Here is a 24,538-nt window from a genome sequence, read left to right as displayed (position 1 = left end):
AGGTACACTAAGCAAATGCTGCAATCTGTTAGCAGCCCAATCACCTTGGCTTGAAAATGCACTTGGACTTCAATGAGAAAACCCTATGATCCTATATAGTCACTAATTTAGATGGACATGAACAGTCAGAGGAGACCAGGGATCAAGGTCACATGTATACTATTTTATGACTAAGATCCACTTCTCCCCAATCACTTCCAACTAAGATCAGCCAGCAGGGATTCCCAATTTAGATTTTCATCACAGCAATAGCCAATGTCCGCAGTGCTTATTATTAGCCATAGTTAAAACACATTTCACTGTATCAACTCACTTATCTCCGTATCACTCTACGAGCTAGGTATAGTGTTTATACACACCCCAGAGATGAGGATATTGAGACAAAAAGGTTAGATGATTTGTGCAAAACTTGGTCTGGGGTCCAAGCCAGACAAGGCTGGCTCTGGGATATGTGTCCTTCAGTACTCTACTGTCTGGCCTGGCAACAGTGTCTAAGGCAACTATGAATACAGGCTCAGGTAAAAAAACCACATCTCCAGAAATATTTTCACACAAATAAAATTTATTCAGCCATGGGAGAAAGAAAATCCTGTACTTGAACACAGTCTGGATTACGGCCATCTTTAGCGCTAGAATGTACAGGGGAACCAATCCTTGAAAAGGAATTCACACATGGCTGCATGCAGGGTTCCTTACACTCCTCCTGAAGCATCATGGAGAACCCTGGACCAAGAGCCTGGTTCCAGCTCCATTTCTCAGAAGCCTGAACCCTCTGGCCTGTGTGCTGGCCGACACTTATTGGGAACTCAGAATTTATCCAGAATAAGGAACTCTATGGAGATGGGCGAGGTAACAGGCAGGGGTTAACAGGCAGGGGTTAATGAGCAGGGGTGCTGATGTGTTCAGTGCAGGGCAGTGAAGGTGTTTGGACATGGACAGGGGACATGGATGGAGGCTTCTGATGCTCACACTGTGAGTGTTACATCTCAATGAAGCTCTTAAAAGCGCTTTCCTCTTTGCTATTAAGATAAAGTAGCGATTTGTTTTTCAAGGAGGCAGTGTTGGGGAATAGAACCATTTTTCTAATGTCCTTGAATAAGGATTATTTCACCACAAACATCGCCCCTGCTTGGGACATCACCTGGGGCCAAAGCCTGCCCCCAACAGAACAGCAGCCCGAAGTGACAGCTAAGGGCCCCTTGACCATTGATTTACCCCTGCTTTTGTCCTGTCCCCCTGGGCCACTGCTAGCAGCGATGGCTTTCTGTTACTGATATGCTGTCTGGCTCCACCCTATGCCTCTTGGGCCCTCCCACATGTTGCCCCATAACCTCTCAAGTCACCCTGCACCAAAACCTCCCCAGGCCCCTCTGGCTTAAAGAAGTATTATTACCACCACTACCTCCTCCTTTCTTTTCTCTTTTCCTGGGATTAAAGGAGTGGGTCCCTATACCCAGCCCTGTAGAATACTTCTGTCCCCTCACTGTCACAGAACCCAGCTGGGCCCAGGACTCTGTGGTTCCCTAGTTCTCTAGGGAGGTGGCTGCTTCTTCCACACCCGACTGCATTGCAGCGCTATTTGGGCCTTAACTCCGCCCCCCTCAGCAAACATCCACCTAATCGTGGCAGAACTAGCCATGCCCCTCCCCTCTCCCCTCACCCAGGGATGTCAGAAGTCTTGCATCAGTTCATCCTCACTTCACCAGGCCCTGCCTGCCTTGTCATTCAGAGGGACAGTGCCACTGCCAAAGGCAGACCAGGTTTCGCGCCAAGAATCCCTTCTGTGGGCTGGGACTCTGCTCCGAGCTCTAAGCAGAGTGCTGACCGGGCAGCTCCTCCATTCCTGTATGGTCCTTGACCTCAGCAAACACACCTGTACTTCAGTTACCATCCTTCCTAGTCACAGAAACTAATCCCACCCCCACCCTCTACCAGCTTGTGACTCACTGCAGAGGCCTGCTCGTCTCCCTCACAGAAAATCCAGGTTGCCAGGCAGGAAATTAAAAACTAAGAAGATGTAGCTAGCTCACCGGAAAAGAGCTGGCCTTGCACAGGGGTCTGATGGGCAATTTCAAGGGTGTGATGTGCATACACACACAAGCACACACACACACACAGACACACACACAGACACACACGCATGCACGCACGCACGCACCCAGTCTTAAAAAGATAAAATGGAATTCCTGCTTGAATATTCAGAAATTTCTCTGCACCTACTCACCCTCCGCCCTAGGAAGGAGATCTTCCCCTAGGAAACCTCTGGCACTGCCTGGCATCTTGGCAGTCTAAGTCCCTACTAGCCTGGCAAGTGGGTGATTAGGGATCTCAGCAAACCTTCCCTTGGAAGGGGCGGGAGGCCTCATGCAGAGATGGCAGCCGTACGACTTAGAATCTGTCTGAAGCACCCTGTCCCTGCCGGGCTCAGCTGTGTCTCCAGTGCCCCAGCTTATGTCCCTCTCTGCCTGCTGTGGGACATAAGCCCCCTCTGCACCCCCTCTGCACCCCCCTCTGCCCTCTGCACACACACACACACACACACACACACACACACACACACACACACACACACACCCGCTGCCAACACTGCGCTGTTGCTCCTGAGGCCTTTGCTCTGAAAATGCAGCACCAGGTCCGTGCACATTCTGTGTCTCACAGAGTGTGGCGACAGGAGGAGGCTGAAACGGTTTTGTTTTTATACAGCTTCTCATAAGTAGACTCCAAGAGGAGTACCCCAGGACATGGGTACCCCACCTGAAGACAGAGCAGGAGGACCTGGGAGCCTTCTGGACTGGGGCAGGAGTTCTGGGGGTTACTTTGCCAACTGCCGGACACGGTTTGCCTCTGCCTGTGTTCTCCATGACTGTTACCTGCTGTGTGCTCGCACACTGTCCCTGAAGCCACCGGTTCCCCGCTCAGCACTGCTCTGGGGTTCCCTCGGGGGCTTGGGTCCTACACTCTTGGGACCAATGCTGGACATCCTGTTTCCAATGCCAACCTCCACAGTCTTCAGACAACACAGCCAAAGAAATCCGCAAGCAGCCCTGGTGTGCTGGTGAAGGGAGTGAATCTCACTGCAAGCCCTTAGAGCTGTTCAAGTCTCAGAACAGATTATCCCCAAGCACTGAGGTACTTTTGTGAGTGGCTGTGAGTAAATGTGATGTGAAAGGCCATGCTCCCTGGGAGTTCCTGCTTTGTGATGCATTCATTCTTCACGCAGGGCCAGACAGACCTGTGTAGAACAGGACGCGCCCTATGGTTCCTCAAGAGGGCATGACTTTCCCCTTCCCCCACCAGAGGGGAGTGAAGAGTTAGAGTCTGATTAGAGCCAGGGCAGGGCGCTACCCAGGCCTAGCTCTCCAGAGACCTGGGCTGGACTCAGAACCTGGAGCTGCCTTTGGCTTGGGAGTGTGCAGCTGGGGGAGATAGTTACTCGTAGGAATTAATGGAGGAGGGAAGCACGGTCCCAGTTGAGCTGTGACTTAGGAAATGTAGGAAGGAGCTCCCAGCAGGAGGCAAACAGAAGGGTCAGGCCTGTGCCTTCAGTCAGAGGCACTCAATCCAGGGACAGCTGTTTCACCCGACTGCAACTCGGCAGGGTGGGCAAGCCTAGACAAGCCGCAGACACATGGGATCGCCTTTCCCAGGCACGGACTTTGAAGCTAAAGCCCAGGCCTGCACGGAGATGCTGAAAAACATCAGTAGAGCCAGGTGTGTGGTACAAGCTTGTGATATCAGCACTGGGGGCATGAGGTACAAGGATCGTCATGGTCTGAGGCAGTCCGAGCTACACAGAGAGTTCTAGGCGATGCTGGGCTACAGAACTGAGACTGGACCTCACAATCCCTCACTGACACCCCAAAATTCATATAAATGCGCCATCTATAGAATGTGGTATGTTTTCTACTTTTTTGGAGGGATGGAGAGAGGGTTTTTGTTTGTTTGTTTGTTGAGACAGCGTCTCAATAGATAGCACGGGCTAGCTTTGAACTCACTTTTTAGTCTAGGCTAGCCTTACACTGGAGTGAGCCTCTTACCTCCACATCCTGAGTGCTGGGACTGTGGTTGGTGCACCAAGGCAGCGCTTCAGAAAGCCATTCTAGAAAGGAAACTCCTTTCCTTCCCTAAACACCCAGCCACACTCAATGCTTTTTCAGAAAATCATGGGAGAAAAGTCAAAGCAAATGGTTCTTCTCTTTCTAGACTAAGCCATAGGGTTCCCATACCTTCCGATGTGGGAATCAGTCTACACTCCACTCCCTTCCCAGTCAGGCACTGTACTGGGAGAGCCTGTCGACACCAAATTCAGTCTGCATCAACTCATAGGGCAGGAAACCAAGGAAGCTGGAGAACAGATTAAAGTTGGGTCTCTCCACCTTCCATTCCTCCTGCCAGATGCTCCCCTGCTATGGGCACATTTCTCTTTCATACCAGGAGAAATCCACAAAATTCACGTCGGGGAGTGTGGCTCTCACTGTCTCATGGATTTCCATCACTAACAGCCATCTGACACTATACATACCACCCTGGGTAACACCTATCTAGACGCTGGCTGCTTCTCTGGGCAACTAGGACCTATGAGAGACCAAATCCATACCACCATCACAGCACCTGCTTTCTGCCAAGAAAGACTACATTTGCTAGGATAATATCTGCCGGTTACACAACAGGTTATCTTTTAGCAAGCATGAGGGACACCGCTCAGACAATCAGATCCCGGGCCAGCTATGAGATTTCATTGGTTCCCTTGCATCACACAGGAGCCCTCTGCCCAGCACCTGGACCTGACCCACTCAATGACAACAGGAGCAGTAAGCATTACCTTACACTCTTCATCCAACAGGTCCAGGATGCCCAGCTTTGCTTCTATGAGGTCTATGCAAGGCTGGTTATCATAAAAGTCAATCAAGGTCCACGGGATCTGCTCCTTCATGTATTCTTCTTGCTCCAGCTTGAACACATGCTAAGGCCAGAAGCACAAGGCCCAGGTGAGGGCACTACAGACAGACTTGGCACTTATCCCCCCAAGCTCTTGTAAAGTTCTCCGTCTTGAAGGATGGCAGATAACTGCCAGAAAGGTCCGGACACTAACTCACAGTCAGGAGTGGAAATGGCAGAGCTCGGCTTGGTGATTTCCCAGCCCTCTGCAACCCTTCTCTTAGGATATTATAGTCCTGCAGGTGTTGCTGGACTCTAGCCAGTTCAAGGAGTCTTGCGTCTTGACCTTCAGTTCCTTAACTGCCCTGAAAGCTCAGGCTCAGAGAGGAGTGGGTCAATCAAGGGAGAGCATTTACCCTCTCCACCCAGATGCCTCAGCCACATTTCCTACCCCAGCAGTGAAGAGCCAATTCCAAAAGCTAGGAGCACCACCAAGAAGAAAGAGGAGGTCTTGGCAGAGCAGAAACACACCAATCTCAGAAGAGAAGTGGCCCGGGTGTCACAGCAGGGGGACAGCAAGTCCCCTGCCTTGGTAACCTAGGCCATCCATCGAACCTACCGAATTGAACTGTTGCTGGAGCTTTTCATTGGCGTAGTTGATACAAAACTGCTCGAAGCTGTTAATCTCGAAGGTCTCAAACCTGCGGGAGGAAAGAGGTGAAGCCACAGGTAAGATACACCACCCGTGGAAGCAGTCAGTGGGGCCTAACAAGGCTGCCTTCCTGAACTGCCACGCTCTTCCCTGTGCGCACAGACTTCTGGTGTGGATCCCAGTGCTGCAGAGCCTTGGGAGGTTAGAAACAGAGGCATTAACAGCTTCCTTTATAACTGATAAAGGACTGAGCAGGGAATCACAGGGAGGACAGACAGACAATGAGAAGGTCGACCATGATTCTCTTGCCTAGTGGCAGGTCTTTTCTTGGTGATTTTTATAAAAGAAAATTGGACACATCTTTTACTCCCGTTTTTATCATTTAACTTTCCACTCCAACCACACCACCACACTATTCTCCAAAGGTACTGATTTTAGGTCTGTATGGATCTGTGGGCCGAGACCTGGGAATTGCAGAGGAGCCTGGATTGGGACAGACAGAGCACAGGTCTGTCACTGCTTCTCAAACCGAGGACACATTCCCCAATTTACAAGAACACCTAGGAGCTGGCACACAGATGTATCAACTCACTAATCCCCCGTGAAGGACATCTGGTTCTTTTTCTATCATATGCTGCTATCAGTGCTGTGACAATTTTATATACCTCTTCAAGTCTGTCATTCTTTCCTAATGATACTATGCTAGGAGAATTACCATGTCAAAAACCGCTTTCTTTGGGTGTGTGTGTGTGTGTATGTGATGTGCACGCACATGCAGGTGTTTATGTGGGTACATGTATCTATCTCTGCATACATGAAGAGGTCAGAGGAGGCATTCTGCTCTACCACTCTCTACCTTATTCCCTTAAGAATTCTCTCTCTGAACCTAGAGCTCAGGTTGGTGGCCAGGACAGGAGCTCAAACAAGGCAGGAACCTGGAGGCAGGAGCTGATGCAGAGGCTGTTGAGGAGAGATGCTTACTGGCTTGCTTCCCTGGCTTGTTCAACCTGCTTTCTTATGGACCCAAGACCAGATACCCAGGGATGGCCCCACCCACGATGGGCCAGACCCTCCCCCATCAATCACTAATTAAGAAAATACCCTACAGGCTTGCCTACAGCAGGATCTTACAGAGGCATTTTCTTAATTGAGGTTCCCTCCTCTCAGGGGACTCTAGCCTGGGCCAAGGTGACATAAAGCTAGCCAGCACCAGCACCTACTGAGCACTGAGGTCAAGGGCTCTGTGGGTTTTCCTTTAATGTTTACAACAACCAGGAGTGAGGGGTCTCTCTCTCTCTCTCTCTCTCTCTCTCTCTCTCTCTCTCTCTCTCTCTCTCTTTCTCTTATTAATTCTACTCTACAGCTGAGGAAGCTCATGTATGAAGAAATGAACTACCCAAGGTCAGAGCATCAGAAAACCAGAGTGTTTGAACCCAGAGAATCTTCTGGTCAAGATCATAATTCAGAGAGGAGCCAAAGTTCAACTTAAAAGGGAAGAAGAGATCACTTGGAAGGGCTGTGAAGAGAATGTTTTTGGGAGGAGGAGTATCTGAGGCCTGGAGCCTGAGGAAGGAAGTGGTACTGTCCAGCAGCGGGGAGGCTGGAGTTACAGGCCTCATCTGGCCTTCCCCATCACCCGCAAGCCCCACCCCTTCCCGCTCATAAATATGGACAACTGAATTTTCCGTCTTACATCAGGTGTCATTGCGAGCCCTTCCCTGAACACTGCTTTCAGGAAGAGGTGGCATTCCTGTCCCTGGTGAGGAGCTGGAGATACAGTAGTGGGGAGATCGCTCTCTGTGTAGAGGGACTATCAAAAATAGACTCACCAGCCGCCTAACAGGCCCAGAGCAGTGTGCAGAAAGCCTCAGGCTTTCCCCGCACCACCTCCCCACCAAGGTCTAAGACATGGAAAAGTGGGAAATCACTTTCAGATCAAAGGAATCAACTGCTTGGAGACAGCCACATTAAAGTACAGCCTTTGGCCATGCCCACATGGGAAAAATGACTCCAGGTTAATAAAACAAGATCAAAGACTCAAACGCTATGATGAGTCACGGCCCCACCACAATGCAGCCCAGGCAACAGTTATTACCCTGTCGAATGGCCCTTCCCGGGCCAGCTAGCACTTCCGTAGACCAAGTTATAGAGCTTAGAACCTCAATCATCCCCCCTTCCACCCACAGTGGTAGCTGATGACTCTCCAAACCTAGAGGAAATTTAATTAACATAGCCTACAAGGAAGATTAAAGAGTCAGCCCAGCAAATGGCCAGCTAATGGCCGCCGGGTGTGCTGGCAGAGCAGCCCTGAGCTCTGCAGACAGAGGATTTAAGTATGTTCCACTTGTCACTTTTTAAAGGTTTACACTGGTGGCACTCCACAAAGAACATTCTCATTAATGTGAGATGGCTGAAATTAGCTCATAATTTCCCTGTTTCTAAGATATTATCTGGTAACAATTCCTCTGCCATCTAGCATAATTATTGTAATGCTGGAGATGAATGAGAGGCTCGGCTGACTTGGGAAATGACTAAGACACTCAACCTCAGAAGCACATGGTCAGGCAGACAGGACGATGTCTCTTTCCAACAGAATTATATTTGTGGTCATTCTGTCCATCAACAGAAATGACTTTAAAAATAAACACACTTAGTCCATAGCATTAAAACGCCACAAGGAAACTCATATACAGGAGGGAAATGGATCTGTCCTGAGAAGAGTTAGACCAGAATTCTCAGGAGAGAGGGAGGAGAACACACAGAATGAGGCTGAGACATGGCACCTGTCCTTCCAGGGGGTGCAATGACCACTCTGCTGTTTCCTTCTGTGCTAAAGATGTGACTGAAGCAATGTACAATTTCCTTCTCATTGGACCCAGTTTCAGGGAGGAGCGAGAGCCACAGATGCCTCTCAAAAGACAGCAAAAGCCACCACAGGATGAAACTGCAGTGACAAGAACGTGCCTTGGCTCTGAGTTAATGATTTACCTCCGTGAGCCTCCTGCCTCAAGAGTGGAGGCCCAGCAGAGCGGTGCACGCCTCTTGAATGCTGGCCAAGAGCAGCTCCTCTGGCGTGTGGGTGGGAGGTCCCAGGACCTTCGGCACAAGTAAAGGGTAGATACGGACTTCACACAGGGGAGGGCTGAGCAGCACACAGGAAGCCTACTTGGGGAGATTTGTTCTAGATGAATTTTCAAAAATGGAGCCATCATGCACGGATATCAGGGAACAGAGACAAATATCTTTTCTAGGTGCTTTCCCACCCTGGAGCCACGAACTCTTACAAGGGCACCCTTGAGTCTGCTAGAAGAACTGCCACACTCATCTGTCTACTAATACTCTCAGTCTGCTGGTTGGACTTTCAAATGGCAGGGCTTCCAACTGCTCCTGTGCTTGTGTCTGTCTGGCCACAAAGCTTGTCCTTCTTCCAGAACCCACTCCAAGGCACTGACGGAAGGAAGGCAGTCTGCCAGGGTCTTAATTCCCAGGGCCTTCTCACTCCTTATTTCCATGAGAATCAGAAAATGGCCACCCTCAGGTACTATACCTCTCCAAATCCATCAGCCAAACTTTTAAGAACTGCAGTGAAGAGCAAGCCATGATCCCCCTTCCCCAGCTGACTACTGGAAAGCTGTCTGCCAGCTATTGGAGTAGATGAGAAACTTTCAGGGGTGTGGCGGTTTGAAGGAAAATGGCCCCCAAAGTGAGTGGCACTACTGGGAAGTGTGCCTTTGTTGGAGTAGGTGTGACCTTGTTGGAGGAAGTGTGTCACTGTGGAGGGGAGCTTTGAGGTCTCATATGTGCTCAAGATATAGCCCATTGTCTCAGACCAGTTCCTGTTGTCTGCAAGATGTAGGACTCTCAGCTACCTCTCCAGCACCGTGTCTGCCTACACACTGCCATGTCCTACCATGATGATAATGGACTGGACCTCTGAACTGTAAGCAAGCCACTTCAATTAAATGTTTTTCTTTATAAGAGTTGCTGTGGTCATGGCATCTCTTCACAGCAACAGGAACCCTAAGACAAGGGGAGTATTAACTTAACCTGTTCTAGGCTTTTAGAGGTGAGGTTATAGTATTGGGGGGCTGAATATAGATAGAGGAAAAAAATGGGGCTTCATCTGAGCATTCAATTAATGGGGGGCATATTCCAAAGGACGATGAGATACGCCCAACCCATGGCTCATGTGTGGCCAAAGATAGCTGTGACTATAGCCCCTAACACAAAATCATAAACTTTCTTCAAACACTGTGTTCTGTGACTTTTGTATATGTGTTCATGTGTGTGCAGGTATGGGTGCACATGGATGGGAGTGAGCACATACATGTACATGGGAAGGCCACAGGCCAGGGTCACTGGTCTTCCTCAGTCACTTTTTCACCTTATTTTTGAGACAGTCTCTCTCACTGACCCTGGAGCTCACTGATTCTGCTAGCCTGTTGGCCAGCAAGCCCGAAGGATCCTCCCATCTCTGGCTCCCCAGCATGGCCTAGTTTTTTTTTAAAAACATGAATCCAAGGATCCAAAGTTAGGTTCTCTTGCTTGGATATTGTGTACTTTATCAACTGAGCCATCTTTCCATGGTTTTCTGTGATAACTGGACTGCGCAGTTCCACAGCATGAATGCTGTAGATGATAGTATTGTTTTGCAGTGTCAAAAGGCTAGACACCCTTGCATGAGTCTAGAAGATTGCACATGGCTGTGGAGTACCCCAAATGTAAAGCTCTCTTCAGATGCCAGGATCATTCAAGATCAACATAATAGCATCACATGGCCTGTGAGGTCTAACACTGAAGATAGCTAGCCACGCCTGCTCTAAAGTTGACAATGTCCTGTGACCTTCTGGGCCATCAAGAACTGGATGCTGTCTATAAGCCAATGGGTAAAAGCAATTACAGAGTTTGTCCCCCTTCATTCTCTACAACACCCCTTTACACAGGTCAGGAGAGGCTGGGCAGTCCTCTCTGAGTAACTGTAGTGGGACCGGACATTCACCTGCTCTGGAGAGTGAAACCAAAACCAAACCAAACCAACGACACCAAGACGACTTTCTGTCACCAGCAAACGAAGGCAACGGTAAATCTACCAAACTGACTTACAAACCCAGGACGGTGGGTCTACAGAGTAGAAATGGGGTGCGTGCAAAGGCACCTCCACTAAGCGGTTAATGCTCAGACTGTGCACTATAATCCCGAGACCCAGAAGCAAACATTAAAAGGTCCTGGGCTGTGAAGCACAGTGAACACCGACACCCATACTTGTTTCTGGATGGTGGACACACGTGATGAGATGCTTCAACTTGCTGCCTTGACTTCTACCATGATGGGCTCGACTTTGAACTGTGAGCTAAGACAAACTAACTCTCTCTCTCTCACTCTCTTTCTCCCCCCCTCTCTCTTCCCCCTCTCTCTCCCTCTCTCCCTCTCTCTCTGTCTTTCTCTCTCTATCTCTCTTTTCTCTCTCTCTCTCTCTCTCTCTCTCTCTCTCTCTCTCATTGGTTTTGTTAGAGTATTTAATCATAGCAACAGAGAAAAACAAAAAAACAAAATAGATAACAAAGCCCATGTCCTTCTTCCCAGAGTTCAATCTCCCTACTCCTTCTCCAGCTTCTCTTGCAGTACTCCTCAGAGGAACACAAAGTTTATCTACTGCCTCCTTCCTTGTCCTCTGCCCAAATGGACTGGCTGGAACCAAATCCTGGCATTTGAAAGCTGAAGTCAAGGACAAAAATAATAATGTGTATTTTCCCCAAAGTGAGCCACTTATTTCTTGATGCCTCAAGGAGAATAGAAGATTACCATTGTAACTAATGAAGCCAATAGAGGCCAATGCTGGCTAATCAACGTGCAAGGAAACTCCAGCCAAAAGCTGCCAGGCTGTTCTCTATCAATGTCCAGCCCTGCCTGGCAGGAAACAGCCCACAGGGAGCTTCATAGGTCCTTAGTTAGAACAGCTTGGCTTGGCATAATTGCACTGGGTATTGCTTATCTTGCACTATTTTGGAGAACAGACAAGGGAGCTGAAGAAAGAGAAGCCATTCTTATACCCAGGCACTGGAAGTCTAGAACTGGTCTGCTCGGAAGGCCTGCAGAGACCAGTGGGTAGCAGGCTACCACGGTCTTCTAGAGGCAGCCACAACCTCTTCTACTCCGCAAGCTACCTGCCAGGCCGTGCATGTGGAGCACAGATGTGCAGTGTGGTGCTAGCTCCTGCTGTGTTTGCTTGTATCCTGAGTAAGTACTTATTTCAGGGTGGGCTCTGATCTGTGGAAACACATTTATAGATAAACATGAAGCAGCTCATCCATAGTCCAGAACTCCGGTCAGTTCTAATTCCACACTGATCTTTAGGGCCATGTTTGGAAGGAAGACCTGGAGATACTGCGTTATAACATCTGATCCAATTCCTTTAACCTACCTGTTGTAGCGGTTTTTCTGTTACTGTAATAAAATACCCCAACAAAAGCAACTTAGGAAGGAAGGGGTTTTTTTTTGGCTCATAGTTGGAGGTGAGAGTCAATGGTTTGAAGGAAGTCACAGCATCTGGAGCATGGGGCAGGTGGTCACATTGTGCCTTACAATTAAGAAGCACAGAGCAATAAATGCTTGTGCTCAACTCACTTTCTCCTTTTAAATATAGTCCAGGATTCTAGCCCAGGGAGTGACACCGCCCATAGTGGGAAGGTCTTCTCACCTGAAATCTGATGACCCGGAAACACTCAAGGTAGAGGGAAAATAAGAATCAGTTACTGACAGCCAGGTAGTAAGTTCTATAAGAATGTGGTGCTCTCGCCGTGCAACAGGAAGACTGAGCAGAAGTTGGTGCCCTGCTGTCCCCCGAGAAGCCATTGGAGGATGCACCTCCCACTTCTGTTGGTTCTGCATCCACCACATTTGAATGTTTTATATTTATTTATATTTATGTATATGAGTGTTTTGTCTGATTGCATGCCTGGTATCCCCAGAAGTCAGAAGAAGGCATTGAATCCAGTTAAGGCATTGCCCCTCCAAACTGGAGTTATAGATGTGTAAACTACCATATAGGTTCTGGGACTTGAACTCAGGTCCTCTGCAAGAGCAGCATGTGCTCTTAGTTACTGAATCATCTCTCCAGCTCCGACACTGTGGGAATTTTTTACCACGTTGATTGTGCTTCTGTTCCCAATGGTAGTGACTCTCCTACTTCCCACGCTCTACCCTCCCTCCATCCAGTTCACTTCTCACCTCCTGCAGGAAACTTGCCTTGGATGTACAAACATGTATGGCTTCTCTGGTGTTAATCTGACACATCCACCACAACGTATCTAAACCCTCGGATGGAACCTTCTACAGTCGCTAAGACTTCTTGCATTATTTACCGTGTGCACAAGACTTAACTCTTCAGCATGCTTCTGAGGTCTTTCTGACCCCAGAATAAAATGTAACTCTTTTCCTATGCCCTGTGAAATATGGTCTAATGTGAAAGCCACCAACAAGCCAAGGCATTGACCAGAAGTGGGAGAACCTGTCTGCACAGGAAGTGGCCACTTGGAAGGGGATTCTCCTTTATGCTGTCCTCAGGTGGGTTCCAGCAGTTCCAACCCAGCAAGCTCTGCTGCACCAGAGTATCCCTGTTCTTGCAATGTGGCAGTCTATGGGTCTGGGTTGCTATTTTAAGACAGGAGCATTACTTCTAGGAGAACTGAATCTATTCTAAGCTTAAAGAGGTCAAGGCAGTTGTGAGAAAAGAGCAAGTGGGATACAGCCCTGTCCACATAACTTCTTATGAGTCTAGATGGGTCTGAAATAACCTCAGGAAGACTGACTCACAACCTCACTTGAAGCCATAGAAACAGCCAGAGAAGGGTTGTGATCTGCAGTCTTTCAGCTCTCGGTGGCAGCCTGGCTAGAGAAAGCCAGTCTCCTGATGTTTCGTCATGTATACTTCCCTCCAAGCTATGTGGCCTCACCCTGCAGAGATTAGTCATACATAAAAGTCCATCAGTTCCCCCTAGACTCTAAAAGGAAGATAATCCTCACACATGCCAATATATAGCACTACTTTATGCAGAATCGGGCAAAATTAATATTAAAACAATCACTGCCACAGTGAGATCAAGTGGTAGATTGAAACAGGACTGAACAGATACAAAAACTGAGAGAGGCTTTTAGAATGAGGATAGACAAGTCATTTCCCAATTAGGGTCTGTTTCCTAGTAGTGAAAATGGATCTGATGCTAGCAGTGTACAGTCGTAATCCCTGCACCTGGGAAGCTGAGGCAGAAGGATTCCAAGTTTGCGGCCAGTCTAGGCCACATAGCAAGACTCTATCTTAGGAAAAATGCTGTTATAGAGTTTGCAATGGGACAGGACTATCAGTGTTCTGACAGGGCACATTCTCCCTTGGGAACTGTCACCTGTGAAACACTTGGCCTCTCTGGTTTGGGGTCTACAGTGACTCCAGCTATAACAGCCTCAAACGCCGCCGCTGCACCTCTTTAACTCTGGCTGGAAGCACTGGGAAGCCACCGAGGCCTCTGCTGGCTCCTCCCTGGCAGCAGGAACACACCGCTGCCCGGCAGGTGGAGGGAAACCTGGGGTGCAGGCCTACCCGTAGATGTCCAGGACCCCGATGAAGGTGTGCTGCTTCAGGGAGGAGTGCAGGGCCTTGTTGATGTGCTCCACAATCCAGGAGAACAGCTGGGCGTAGATGTGCTTGGCCAGGGCATCGCGGGCGTTGACCACCTGCTGCAGGGACATGGTCTTGACGTAGGTCTCCGAGGTGGTGACCAGCTTGCGGTGGCAAAGCCAGTGCTCCATCTGACTGTGCTCCACTCCCAGCAGGCGGCAGAAGTTGCTCAAGTGTTCGTCCTGGGGCTGAGGAAAGGAAGACAGGATCAGGAGGGAGAATGGGAGACAGGCTCCTCTGCACATTTTTTTCCCCACTCCGGTCCAGAGGCCAAGTGCCTCCCAGCACCCATGGAACCCCTTCTCAACCCTAGCGATTTATTTCTCCACACCCCCCATCAGGTAAGTATAGAGCCTGAGTGGTGTTGCTTAAACTGACCATCACACCTGCCAATGGCCAAATTGGAAAGAGTCGACAGAGTAAAGCCTTGTGCACTGTTCTCACGCCCTTCCTGAACTGCCAGGTAACCGGTGGGAGGGGCCAGCGCGAGAGAAGGGAGCAACCTGGGAGCTGACAGCCTAGGAATGCAGAAGCAGTCCAGGGTCAGGACGGCAAGTCCAGAGAGGAGCAGATGCAAGCTGAGCATGCAGCATGCATCTGCAGAGGGCACACGCAGCACTCACAGCACCCCGGAAAACAGTTCTCAGCCTCCCACTCAAAGCCCTTTACACAAAGCTCTCGGTCTGTCCTCAGGCTTCCGGTTCCCTTCTGTAAGAGGGACTGGACTGGTGACTGTCCTACAGGCAGGCAGGACATGGGAACCATCCTGGTGTTTTACACTCCAGTCCTCTAAATCATATGTGACGTCAGTGGGTGTGTTCAGATGTGCTGGTAGGAAACAAGCCCCAACCTGGAGGGCAGCGTTTCTGGGCAGTGATGGCATGCAAACAGGCACCATTTACACAGCGTTCCTCCTGGCTTCCCAGCTGCCACAGAGGGCTGCCTTTGAGTCCTGACCTGTGTTTACCAGACACACTGCCTAGCTTTTAAACTACCAGAAAATCAAAGTCCAACACAGGGTTGTGCCTCACATCATTAAGCCATCCAAGCCTTTTGGAAAAAATCCCTGCTGACCATTCAGGGAACCCCTCAGAAAACCTATCCTCTTTGGTGCTTATTCAGAAGTTCATCTTGTACTTGGCAAAGTGTCTAAGCCAGCTTATTAAATCTAAGGCTGGAAGAGGCTTTTTTAAATTCATAACATGATGTTACCTCCTAATGGCTCTAGATTGCTTATGGGTCTCAATTCCTGATGAGGCCAACTGTAGGATTTAAATGAAGGCTATTTAATAAAAATTTAAAAAAAATTAACACAGACAACACTATCATTTCCCCTCAACATTATATCCTCAGGCCATTTACCCCTATCAGTATCTAGCCTTCTAGCCAAAGCAAACATCAATATAAAATAAGATGTTAGAAAAGAAAGCTCCTTCCCCCAAACTCAAGACCAGCGTGCTCCCCAAGCATGGGTGGGAACACACCCTGGAGAGAGCACAAACCAGTGTCACAGCAGGTTTAAACAGCTGAGCTCCTACGTACCAAAAGACAAGTCATGTTAAAGAACATTCTCTCTCATCTAAACAAAGATCCTCATCTCTCTGGGGTCAGGCTCCCCTTGAGAGCTGCCATTCTGGTTTATCCCGAATTACTCAGATGAGGAAAATGAGCTGAGTGAGGCTCCCTGACCACCCAGCCAGACAGCCAGCTTGATTGAGTAGGCTGGGCGTGGTGTGTAGGGACCTGTCCTTCACACTCAGTAAACAGTTAACGGCGTCATGGCTACTTCTGGGCACAGCTTTGGCTCTGCAGCCCCTCCACCCCTGCCTGCTCCAACATAATGTTGCCATTCAGCCTAGAATTTGGAGCCTGCTTGGCAGGCAACAAGTTCACAGGTGGCAAGTGTCCAATTTGTTCATCTGACCTATTTTTAAGGAAGTCTTAATTGCTAGGCACACACTACAGATGGATCCCCTGACATTTGAATGAGTGATTTGCCTACAGCCAACAACATGGACCAGCTCCCAGGCACCCTCTTCCATTCCCGACCCCCTCCCCCCATGCTAGAGTGCGGCAGAGATGGAACCACAGTTTGGAGCTAACTCTTTAATAGCCATCGGGGGACAAGTTCCCAGACACCACAGTGGGGACTTCTCTGTCCCTCCCCACCACCACTTCTGACTGTTGATTAAAGGTGCTAACAGAAACCGATTTAACATCATGCAATTACATTTAAACATAATTAGATGATGATAAATCCATTAAAACAGTCAGCGTTATAGACAGCAGGTTAGTTTTATGAGCCTGTACTGCCAAATTCAAGGGGAAAAATTGCCTCTGGTGTCCAAGTAATTGGACACTGTGGCATCTCTATGGTAACACTGGCAATCATGGAACACATTCTCATGCCTTAATTAAAAATAAAAACTACAGAGCAGAAGGCGTACTGCCTATAAGTAGACAGCAAACTTACCTATGGACCAGAGGAGCATACCAAGGATCCACGTGAAAATAGTTCTCAGCAGCACACTTCTCAAATCAGCAACCATGGGCCACTGGCAAGTGTGTATGGGCGGCCCAGGTCACTTGCTCAAAAATTTATGAGTAAGTGAGAAGTGGTCCTGGGAAGGAACCCTGCCTGGACCTTGTCCTGGCAGGAGCATTAGTCATTCCACCCTTTATGAAAGAGGTTCCTCTCTCTGGGATTTATTTAGGTTTCGTTCCTCTGTATAGGAAGAAGCATGCTCTGGCAAAGGTCCATTCTAGCCCAAACAACCAGAATGGGTACTATCTAGAACTTATGGAGGTCACCGTCAGCCCCGAGTGAAGGCCTCCTCGCGGGCCTGTGTTCTCCCTCCACTCACAGTGTGTAGAGGAGGGAGTGGACATAGGCCGGTGAGGGGGCATCTCTAAGTTACACCCCTGAGAGAGGGCAGGCGGAAGGAACCCTGGCAACCCTGACGCTGCCATCACTCACAGCCTAGACCTTCAACCTGTCCTTCTGAGTTCACCAACACAGTTCACCTTGTCACCCGTGTCCTCTGCCCACTCTTCTGAGTGTGTCCTGATAGTCCATCTTTGCACACACCTCACAAACACACGGTGCTACCATGTGCCAAGCAGAACAGTGGCACCACAGACATGGTCCCACCACTTCATGGTGGTGGTGAGAACAGGCACTGATCAATGACTCCTCCCCCATCTGAACGCCTAGGAGTGAAAGACTAGTCATAATATCAGAGACACAGTACCTACAAGTCCAAGGCTGGACTTCCCAGTGCAAGTGCTCAGGGCCTCACTTCCCACTGGCACCCACCGAGTTCTGTCTCAATTCACAGTGGCTTTCATTTTTATCACCATTGTGGCCTCTACAACTTCAATGAATCACCCAGCTATCCATTCTGGAGTGCCTGCTGGGTCCTGAACACTGCAAAGGTGACTGAGAGCAAGTAGACTTATCACCTTCATCAGTTTGGAAGAGGCAGGAGGGGAAGGAGGAGGAAGAGATACAGAAAATAATCACATAAGGAATGCAAAATCATTGTGGTGAGGGGAAGCAAGGAGGCTTGGCATGCTGTGAGAATCCATGGCAAGGAGTGTGTCACTCAGGTGGAGAGCTCAAGCTGAAAAACCTAACCTTGCAATACACACACACACACACCAAAATTGCGTATCACCAGGAATTTACCAGGAATTTGTCAATGCATGTCTTCCCAATCTTCCCTGTCCCTTACAGAATTCAGCTGCCCTAAAGATACACAGGGCATTTGCTAGGAAGGGGTATGCCTTTGGGAGGCATAAACTCTGTACACTTTTCTCCCTAGGGCAAAGACCCCAGAGGGTCGATTCTTCACCAGCCTCAGAAACTCACTACTAGGGTTGGGCTGGGCCTGTATTCACCAGATAGACGTCCTTGAAATTCCCCACTTGCTAGGAAAGCATCATCGCTGACATCTCTACTGCACTGGAGGTTCCACCCACCCCACAGCGCACACATGCGCTGCAGCTTGTGAAAGTCAGAAGTCAGAAACTGCTCTGGGATCCTGCAAGCTCCCAAACCCTGTCTTTCTCAGAGGTGCAAGCGGGAGCCTCAAAGCTCTCATGAGGCTACAGAGTCCATGCTGGAGAGGGTGACAGCCCAGGAACCATCTCATGCCCAACAACATTTCTCATTTAAGGATCATGTGTGGGGCTGGAGTGGAGGTTGGGGAGGAACTCTCTTAAAACCAGATAGAGTTCAGGTCTTTTCCTCCCTAAAGGCAGGAACATTCTGAACTTCTGTTAACTCTAGACCACGGCACGGGCATATAACCACATCTGGATTTTGTAGCCCACATCTGGATTTTGTAGTGACATCTTTGGACTTTTCCTAGAATCCTATTATTTAAATTCCACATCCTGAGAAGTAAGAATCACACTTTATACTTCCTTCTAGGCTAGTCACAAATAGGCACAGATGTGGAAACATGGCAGATACACCTCTTCAAGGTCAGAGTGCCAGTTTTAGCCCTGGCCAACAGCATTAAGGTACAGGCAGGCCACAGCAACTGCTGTGTACCCAATCACATGAACTCCCTCCAGCATCCTCCATTCCACACAGACACTCCTGTCCATCAGACATCAGTGGCGGCACTAGGCTCAGGGGAAGGGACTTCTATCATGAACCTCTAAGGAGCCACCTTAGCTGGTAGGCCTTTGACTCAGATGCCTCACTGAATATTCTGTGCTGGGAAAAGGTCAGCACAAGCCATCCCATCCTGGCTCTCAGTTAGAATGCCAGCTCTTTTAGAAGCAGCCACCAACTATGGAGTCCAATATCCTATTCCCTTGCTGCAAAGACTTCAGTCAGGGCCCAGAAGGTACTCAATAGATTGATGACATGGTGTAGAAGTCTATGTACCTCAGAGTACTTGGGAAATGAGCCCATCAAACAAATTTATTGACTAGCCACTAAATCCCCTGTCCCAGTGATAGAAACTTGATGGCTGATTCGAAATAGATTGGTTCTTTAAAAAAAAAAAATTATCAGTGAGAAAAACAGCAGTCACTATTGCTCAGAATAAATAACCAAAGGTGCCCTCTAAGCACAGAGGCGAATGCCCATGGTATCAGGCTGGAGGATCCGAGTTCAGTGTGCACATTCTATCTCTGGTGCTACTTACTGGTATGCTGCAGGAATCTCCATCACGCTCAGACTGAATCTCTACACTCCCAAGGTGCAAGATGGAAGCAATTATCTTAAAGATGCTTATTTGATGGGACTCCCGCACTCCTGAAGGAGAAAAAGACACGTGAGTAACATCCAATATCTGTCCTATGGTAGAAAGGACTTTTTACCCTTTTTAAGGACTTTAAAAATTGTTTGATTTTCCTTCCTGGGTTAATGACTCTTAAAACCAGCCAGGCCAAGTAATTACCACTCACAGGGCAAAGGGGCTCCTATTGAAAGGGAAATCGCCTCACTCTGCTTGTTCTGGATCACACCAGATGGGGCACATCATCATTTAACTTATCCAGGAGCACGGAGAGGCAGCAGAAGGATTGACTCATTTTTGGACTTCATTTCAACCAGACACTTTATGGATGCTTTTATGAGTTTAATAAAGATGGCCATTTATCTGCAGTCATTTCTCTCCCAACTTAATATCCTGCAAACATCTGTGGCACAACCACAGGGCCAACAGGGGAAGAAAAGGAGACCACTCCACCACACCCCTGGGATCACCGTTCCAGCTATGGGCAGTGCCAGCTAAAGGTGGCTGTTTGTCTGGTGTTGCATACCCCAACGGTGACAGAAACACTCCCAGCCTGGAAACACTATGGCAACAAACTTGATCGTCAGATTTGTTATTTGCCTGCATCAATTACCAAAGGCATAGCTCTTAAGATTTAGATTTAGCTTGGAGGCATTAGTTCTTTTCAAATTTCAGAGTGCTTCAAGCTTATTAAAAAAGTTGACAGAACGGTATGATGGATGTTAGTCAAGTTGCCTTCTGTTGGAGAAATGGCAGCTGTTGGCCACATTGCCCCTCAGCTACATCTGCTTATCCTTAAGGCCATGCTTCACTCAAACTACAACAGCCATAGCACCTGTATAACTGAGGGGCAAAGACAGGTCTTACTAGGGTTAACATTTTCCCCAGATAATCCACAAAGTGGACAGCCCAAGCAAGCACCAGCTAAGGAAAATCATCACCAACAAGGAAGCCTTATCAGGGGATCCTCTGAACAAGCAAAAACTAAACATTCCATGCTTAATGCCTATAAATGATAAGTGACACAACACTGCAGTGCAACCCTCTACCTAAGGCGGAGGGGAAATTATGAAAATGAAATGGAAAGATTGCAACAGCCACAGAACCAGGGTGCCTGCTCTTAGAGTGTCTTTTAAGACATGGCAGGAAGGCTGTACCCGTGAATCTCAACAATGTGATTTCCTAAAGTAGACCTGCACAGTGACCACAGAGTTGTCATGCCAACATGGATGGGGGAAATTTCACAAGGTCTCATGCTTAAATGAAGGGTTCCAGGCAACCAATGGCTGCTAAGGGAGGGTTCCAGGCAACCAATGGCTGCTGAGGGAGGGTTCCAGGCAACCAATGGCTGCTAAGGGAGGGTTTCAGGCAACCAATGGCTGCTAAGGGAGGGTTTCAGGCAACCAATGGCTGCTAAGGGAGGGTCATAGGCAACCAATGGCTACTAAGGGAGGGAATATCAGTTTTCTACAAAGATGAGCTCCCTGATAGGTTACTGGATCCCAAGTACTCAGTCTTAGCACATGTACATATAAGCAACATTGCATGATCTGAATGCATACATCATAAATTTGAGAATAGTGTGGGGGAGACATAGGATGAGTGGGGAAGGGGAAAGAAAGGGTAGAAATGATGTAATACAGTACTGATTTAAGAAATTCTCAAAAACTTTAAAAAACCATCAATTAAACCTAATGAGTAAAACAAGGTTGACAGCCATACTCTCCAGCTCACAGGCTGTTTGTGTAACCCCATAAAACAGTCCTGCCTACTTGCTTTATTTGAGGCTGTTTGCAGGCTCCTGCCACAGGGAAGAGCAGAGGCAACAGAACCCACACAACTCACAAAGCCTAAACTCTTTACTATTTTATATTTTAAGACAATGTATTTCCAACCTCTGTAATTAAAAAGGAGAACATTTATTAAAGAGTAGAGAAGAAAGAATTACTGAAATAATTTCACAATTGTGATCTGCTATGAGAGGTATTTAAATCAGAGCCTGGGAGGTATCCACCCCCCTCTTACCAGCTCTTGCTCATTGCTCTCAGTAGCCCAGAATGGGCAACAGCCCCGTGGTGAGTGCTTCTCCTGTTGGCAGACTGGGCAGAACACATCTGCTCAGCGTCACACATCCTGAGTCCCTCACTGTGGAGATCAGTATGGTGTGTGATGCTGGGGGAAGCCAGAAGTGCCGGTATCGAAGATATTCTCTATGTCCTCCCCTCTGGGAGCTGCTCCGTGCCAACTGGCAGAGCATCAAGGTTCTGAACCAAGGGCACCTCAGTGACGCAAAGGCAGCAGAAAGTTGTCCCCAGCTTGGGTCTGGTCCCTCCTGGTTGTCACCATTTATCCGAGAGCACAACAATCTCCCTGCTGAGCTCACATTGGCCCTAGGGATCCACCACACTCAGGTCCAGCCAAGCTTACTTGTTCAGGGCGCTGGTCCTTAGCCTTGGGCACACTCTGCCCTCTTCCTAGCTGGGTCTGAAGTTTATCCACAATTCTGGTTCCTCTACTCAACAGTCCCCGGGATGTCTGGTCCCTTATACTAGCCACAGCAGCACTTCCTTCGCCTCTCTGACTTCTGTCTTCAGTGTCCACTTCAGCCTTTCCACAGTCACTCACTCACTGTTGCTCAAATTATAAAGATGCTGTCTTCCTGCTGGAACAACCAGAGTGCTTTCTGTCTCCTGATCATTCACAGGTACAGAGGGCGAACTCTACCCATGTCTCAGCTACCCAGAGAAGTGGCCACACTGGAACCACAGCACATGCCTTCCATTTCCTCCCCATAGAGACTAGGGCGTGTCCAGTTTGTTCACATTTAATCTGAACCCTGACAAACCTTGGCTTATACCACAGAACTGAACAGATGCTGCTCTGAGTAACCCGACAGAGAAGCCAAAAGCTCCATCTCTGTCAGAGAAGAGGTAGGGAAGACACCGTGGCCATCTGAGTCACTTTCTGAGTTTCAGGCTATGTTGAGCTCCCCTTTGCCTGGCTACAGGCCCCAGGATTGACTATTTTAACTTTCTAGTTAGGAAGAATTATCTTCCATCTCAGGAACCCAGGAGTGCTTCTCCCCTAACAGGCTCGGATAGGGACAATTCTCCCCAGCTCTCCCAGGCTCATCTGCTACTGAAAGTCACCGAGAACTTCCTACTTCGAGGACTACAACACATACAGCTAGCACACCAGCACTGTTTGTACCACGAGGGCTCCCAGGCACTGGGGGCTGCTGCTTCTCAGATGCTGTGGCTAGTATGCAGGTGGTCTGGCTCAGTGGGAGGGCCTTTCTGGTGTGTGTGGGGGGAGCGCACATTGCCTCTGAACTCAGACCACAGCACACAATGACATGGCCTCACTGGGTTTTTCTTCATCTGTTTCAACACCCAAGGAAGTGGCAGGATATTTTCGCAGTACCTGGCCCAAAAGCTTATTTCTAAGAAAACTTCCAAATTGTAAACGTTGGAGCCTGTGGACTGAGAGAGGTAAGAGTGCAGGAAAACATTCAGCAAGGCTCAGAAGACTTAGTAGGTCAGCCAGTGAGACCTCCCCTCACTGTGCCGGCTGCTCTCACTCAGCAGTTCCTTACCAAGGAGTGTGAGGGCTTGTCGGGTCTTCTCAAAGTCCTCTGCATCATCGACACCCTCGATGGCTGTGTTTCCTCCATGGGAAGTGTAGAAGAAGTCCTCTGCACATGCTGTGGGAGGCAGAAGAAGGGAGACACTAGAGAGATCTTCATTCCTCATCACCCTCAGATCACCACCTATGAGGATGTCTACTCTGAACATGCTAGCTTACACCAGTTTTTGGTATTAGATGGATGCATCATCCTTTAGAATACCCTATCGGCAATGGAAAGAGAGAGAAAACTGAGCAATAAAGTAACTTGTATTGTACTCGAAGTGTGTGGCTGTGTGCATATAAAACTGGCATGGTGAACAAGTTGGTGATGTAAACAGGTCATGGGAAGTTCAGTTTAACCTCACTTAATTCAGATTGGACTTTTTAAAGGACCTAACATACAAGGAAAATATATACTTAGAGTTACATCCTGGAATCTCACACTTCTGGCCTTGGGTGATATTCATCCAGCAGTCACATTTGACAAGTGAGGGACAGTGGAGGGCGTCAGGGACTTGGCTTTGTCTATTTTACAAAGTCGGGGCTGTAAGGACAAGGAAGCACTGGGATCCTTAGTGTTCTGTCCCCTCCCTCAGCTGTGCCTCTGACAGCCTTGGCAGCTGGAAAGACAGGAGAGTCAGTAGTATTTTACAAGTGAGAGACAAGCTTTGCAAAGGGCAAATACCCAACAAGCACTTGGAATGCATTACTCAGAGGATGGTAACATCTGCTCCTCTGAAGGGTCTGGCCTCAGAGGTTTAATGAAGAACAATGACTTAGTCCAGTAAAAATTACTGGGGTGAGGAGGGGCTGAAGAGATGGCTCCATGGTTAAGGGCATGCACTGCTCTTAGAGAGGATACAAGTTGGACACTAAGAACCTCTCTATGCCAGCAGGCTCAAAACCTCCTGTGACTTCAACTTGTGGGGGTCTGGAGCCTCTGGCCTCTGTGGGCACTGGCACTCATGTACACACACCTACACATATACACACAAGTTTTAAAAAAGTTATCTTTGGGAAGTACTTAAGTCTTTGACATCATGTGAGGACAGCTCTGCCTGGTACTTCATGCTTGTGTGTATGACACTTGGTTTTGACGGGAAGCCAAGACCAGACATGGGCTGCTTTTCCTCTTTCCCTGAACCCCCCCCCCCACCACCACCAAATACTTTTCCCTGGAACTGGTAATGTACACTGAATACACGTCAGCTAAACACACTCCACAGCAACTCCAAGTCCTTCAACACCATGTCTTTCAATTTTTCTCCCAAGAATGGTCTTTTTCCATTCTGCCTGCCTGCCACCTGCTAATTCTGTGAGTCTGACCTTCGCCAAGTGTTGTCCTGGGGGAGGGGGGAATGTTGTGAAAGATTCTAAACCCATCTTTTTATTTTGGCTTACACTCTCTCAACCTCGGCCCCTCACATTGTGAAATAATCTTTTTGTACACTGTGA

The 24,538-nt window shown here is 48.5% G+C and overlaps 1 protein-coding gene across 1 annotated transcript in view; it reads right to left on the bottom strand.

The window, feature by feature from the left end:
- The window catches only part of Myo5b (myosin VB), a 303,407-nt gene that overhangs the window by 98,154 nt on the left and 180,715 nt on the right, over positions 1 to 24,538 (bottom strand). Inside the window, exons 8-12 of the mRNA XM_037196923.1 lie at positions 23,052 to 23,159; positions 19,364 to 19,473; positions 14,124 to 14,389; positions 5,498 to 5,579; positions 4,823 to 4,963 (exon numbers count right to left, since the gene is read on the bottom strand). Coding sequence (XP_037052818.1) covers positions 4,823 to 4,963; positions 5,498 to 5,579; positions 14,124 to 14,389; positions 19,364 to 19,473; positions 23,052 to 23,159 — 707 coding nt within the window. The remainder of the gene's footprint in view (positions 1 to 4,822; positions 4,964 to 5,497; positions 5,580 to 14,123; positions 14,390 to 19,363; positions 19,474 to 23,051; positions 23,160 to 24,538) is intronic.

Source organism: Peromyscus leucopus, chromosome 19, assembly GCF_004664715.2.
Source record: "Peromyscus leucopus breed LL Stock chromosome 19, UCI_PerLeu_2.1, whole genome shotgun sequence".
Taxonomy (NCBI): domain Eukaryota; kingdom Metazoa; phylum Chordata; class Mammalia; order Rodentia; family Cricetidae; genus Peromyscus; species Peromyscus leucopus.
This window is presented reverse-complemented; position numbering and strand designations above follow the sequence as displayed.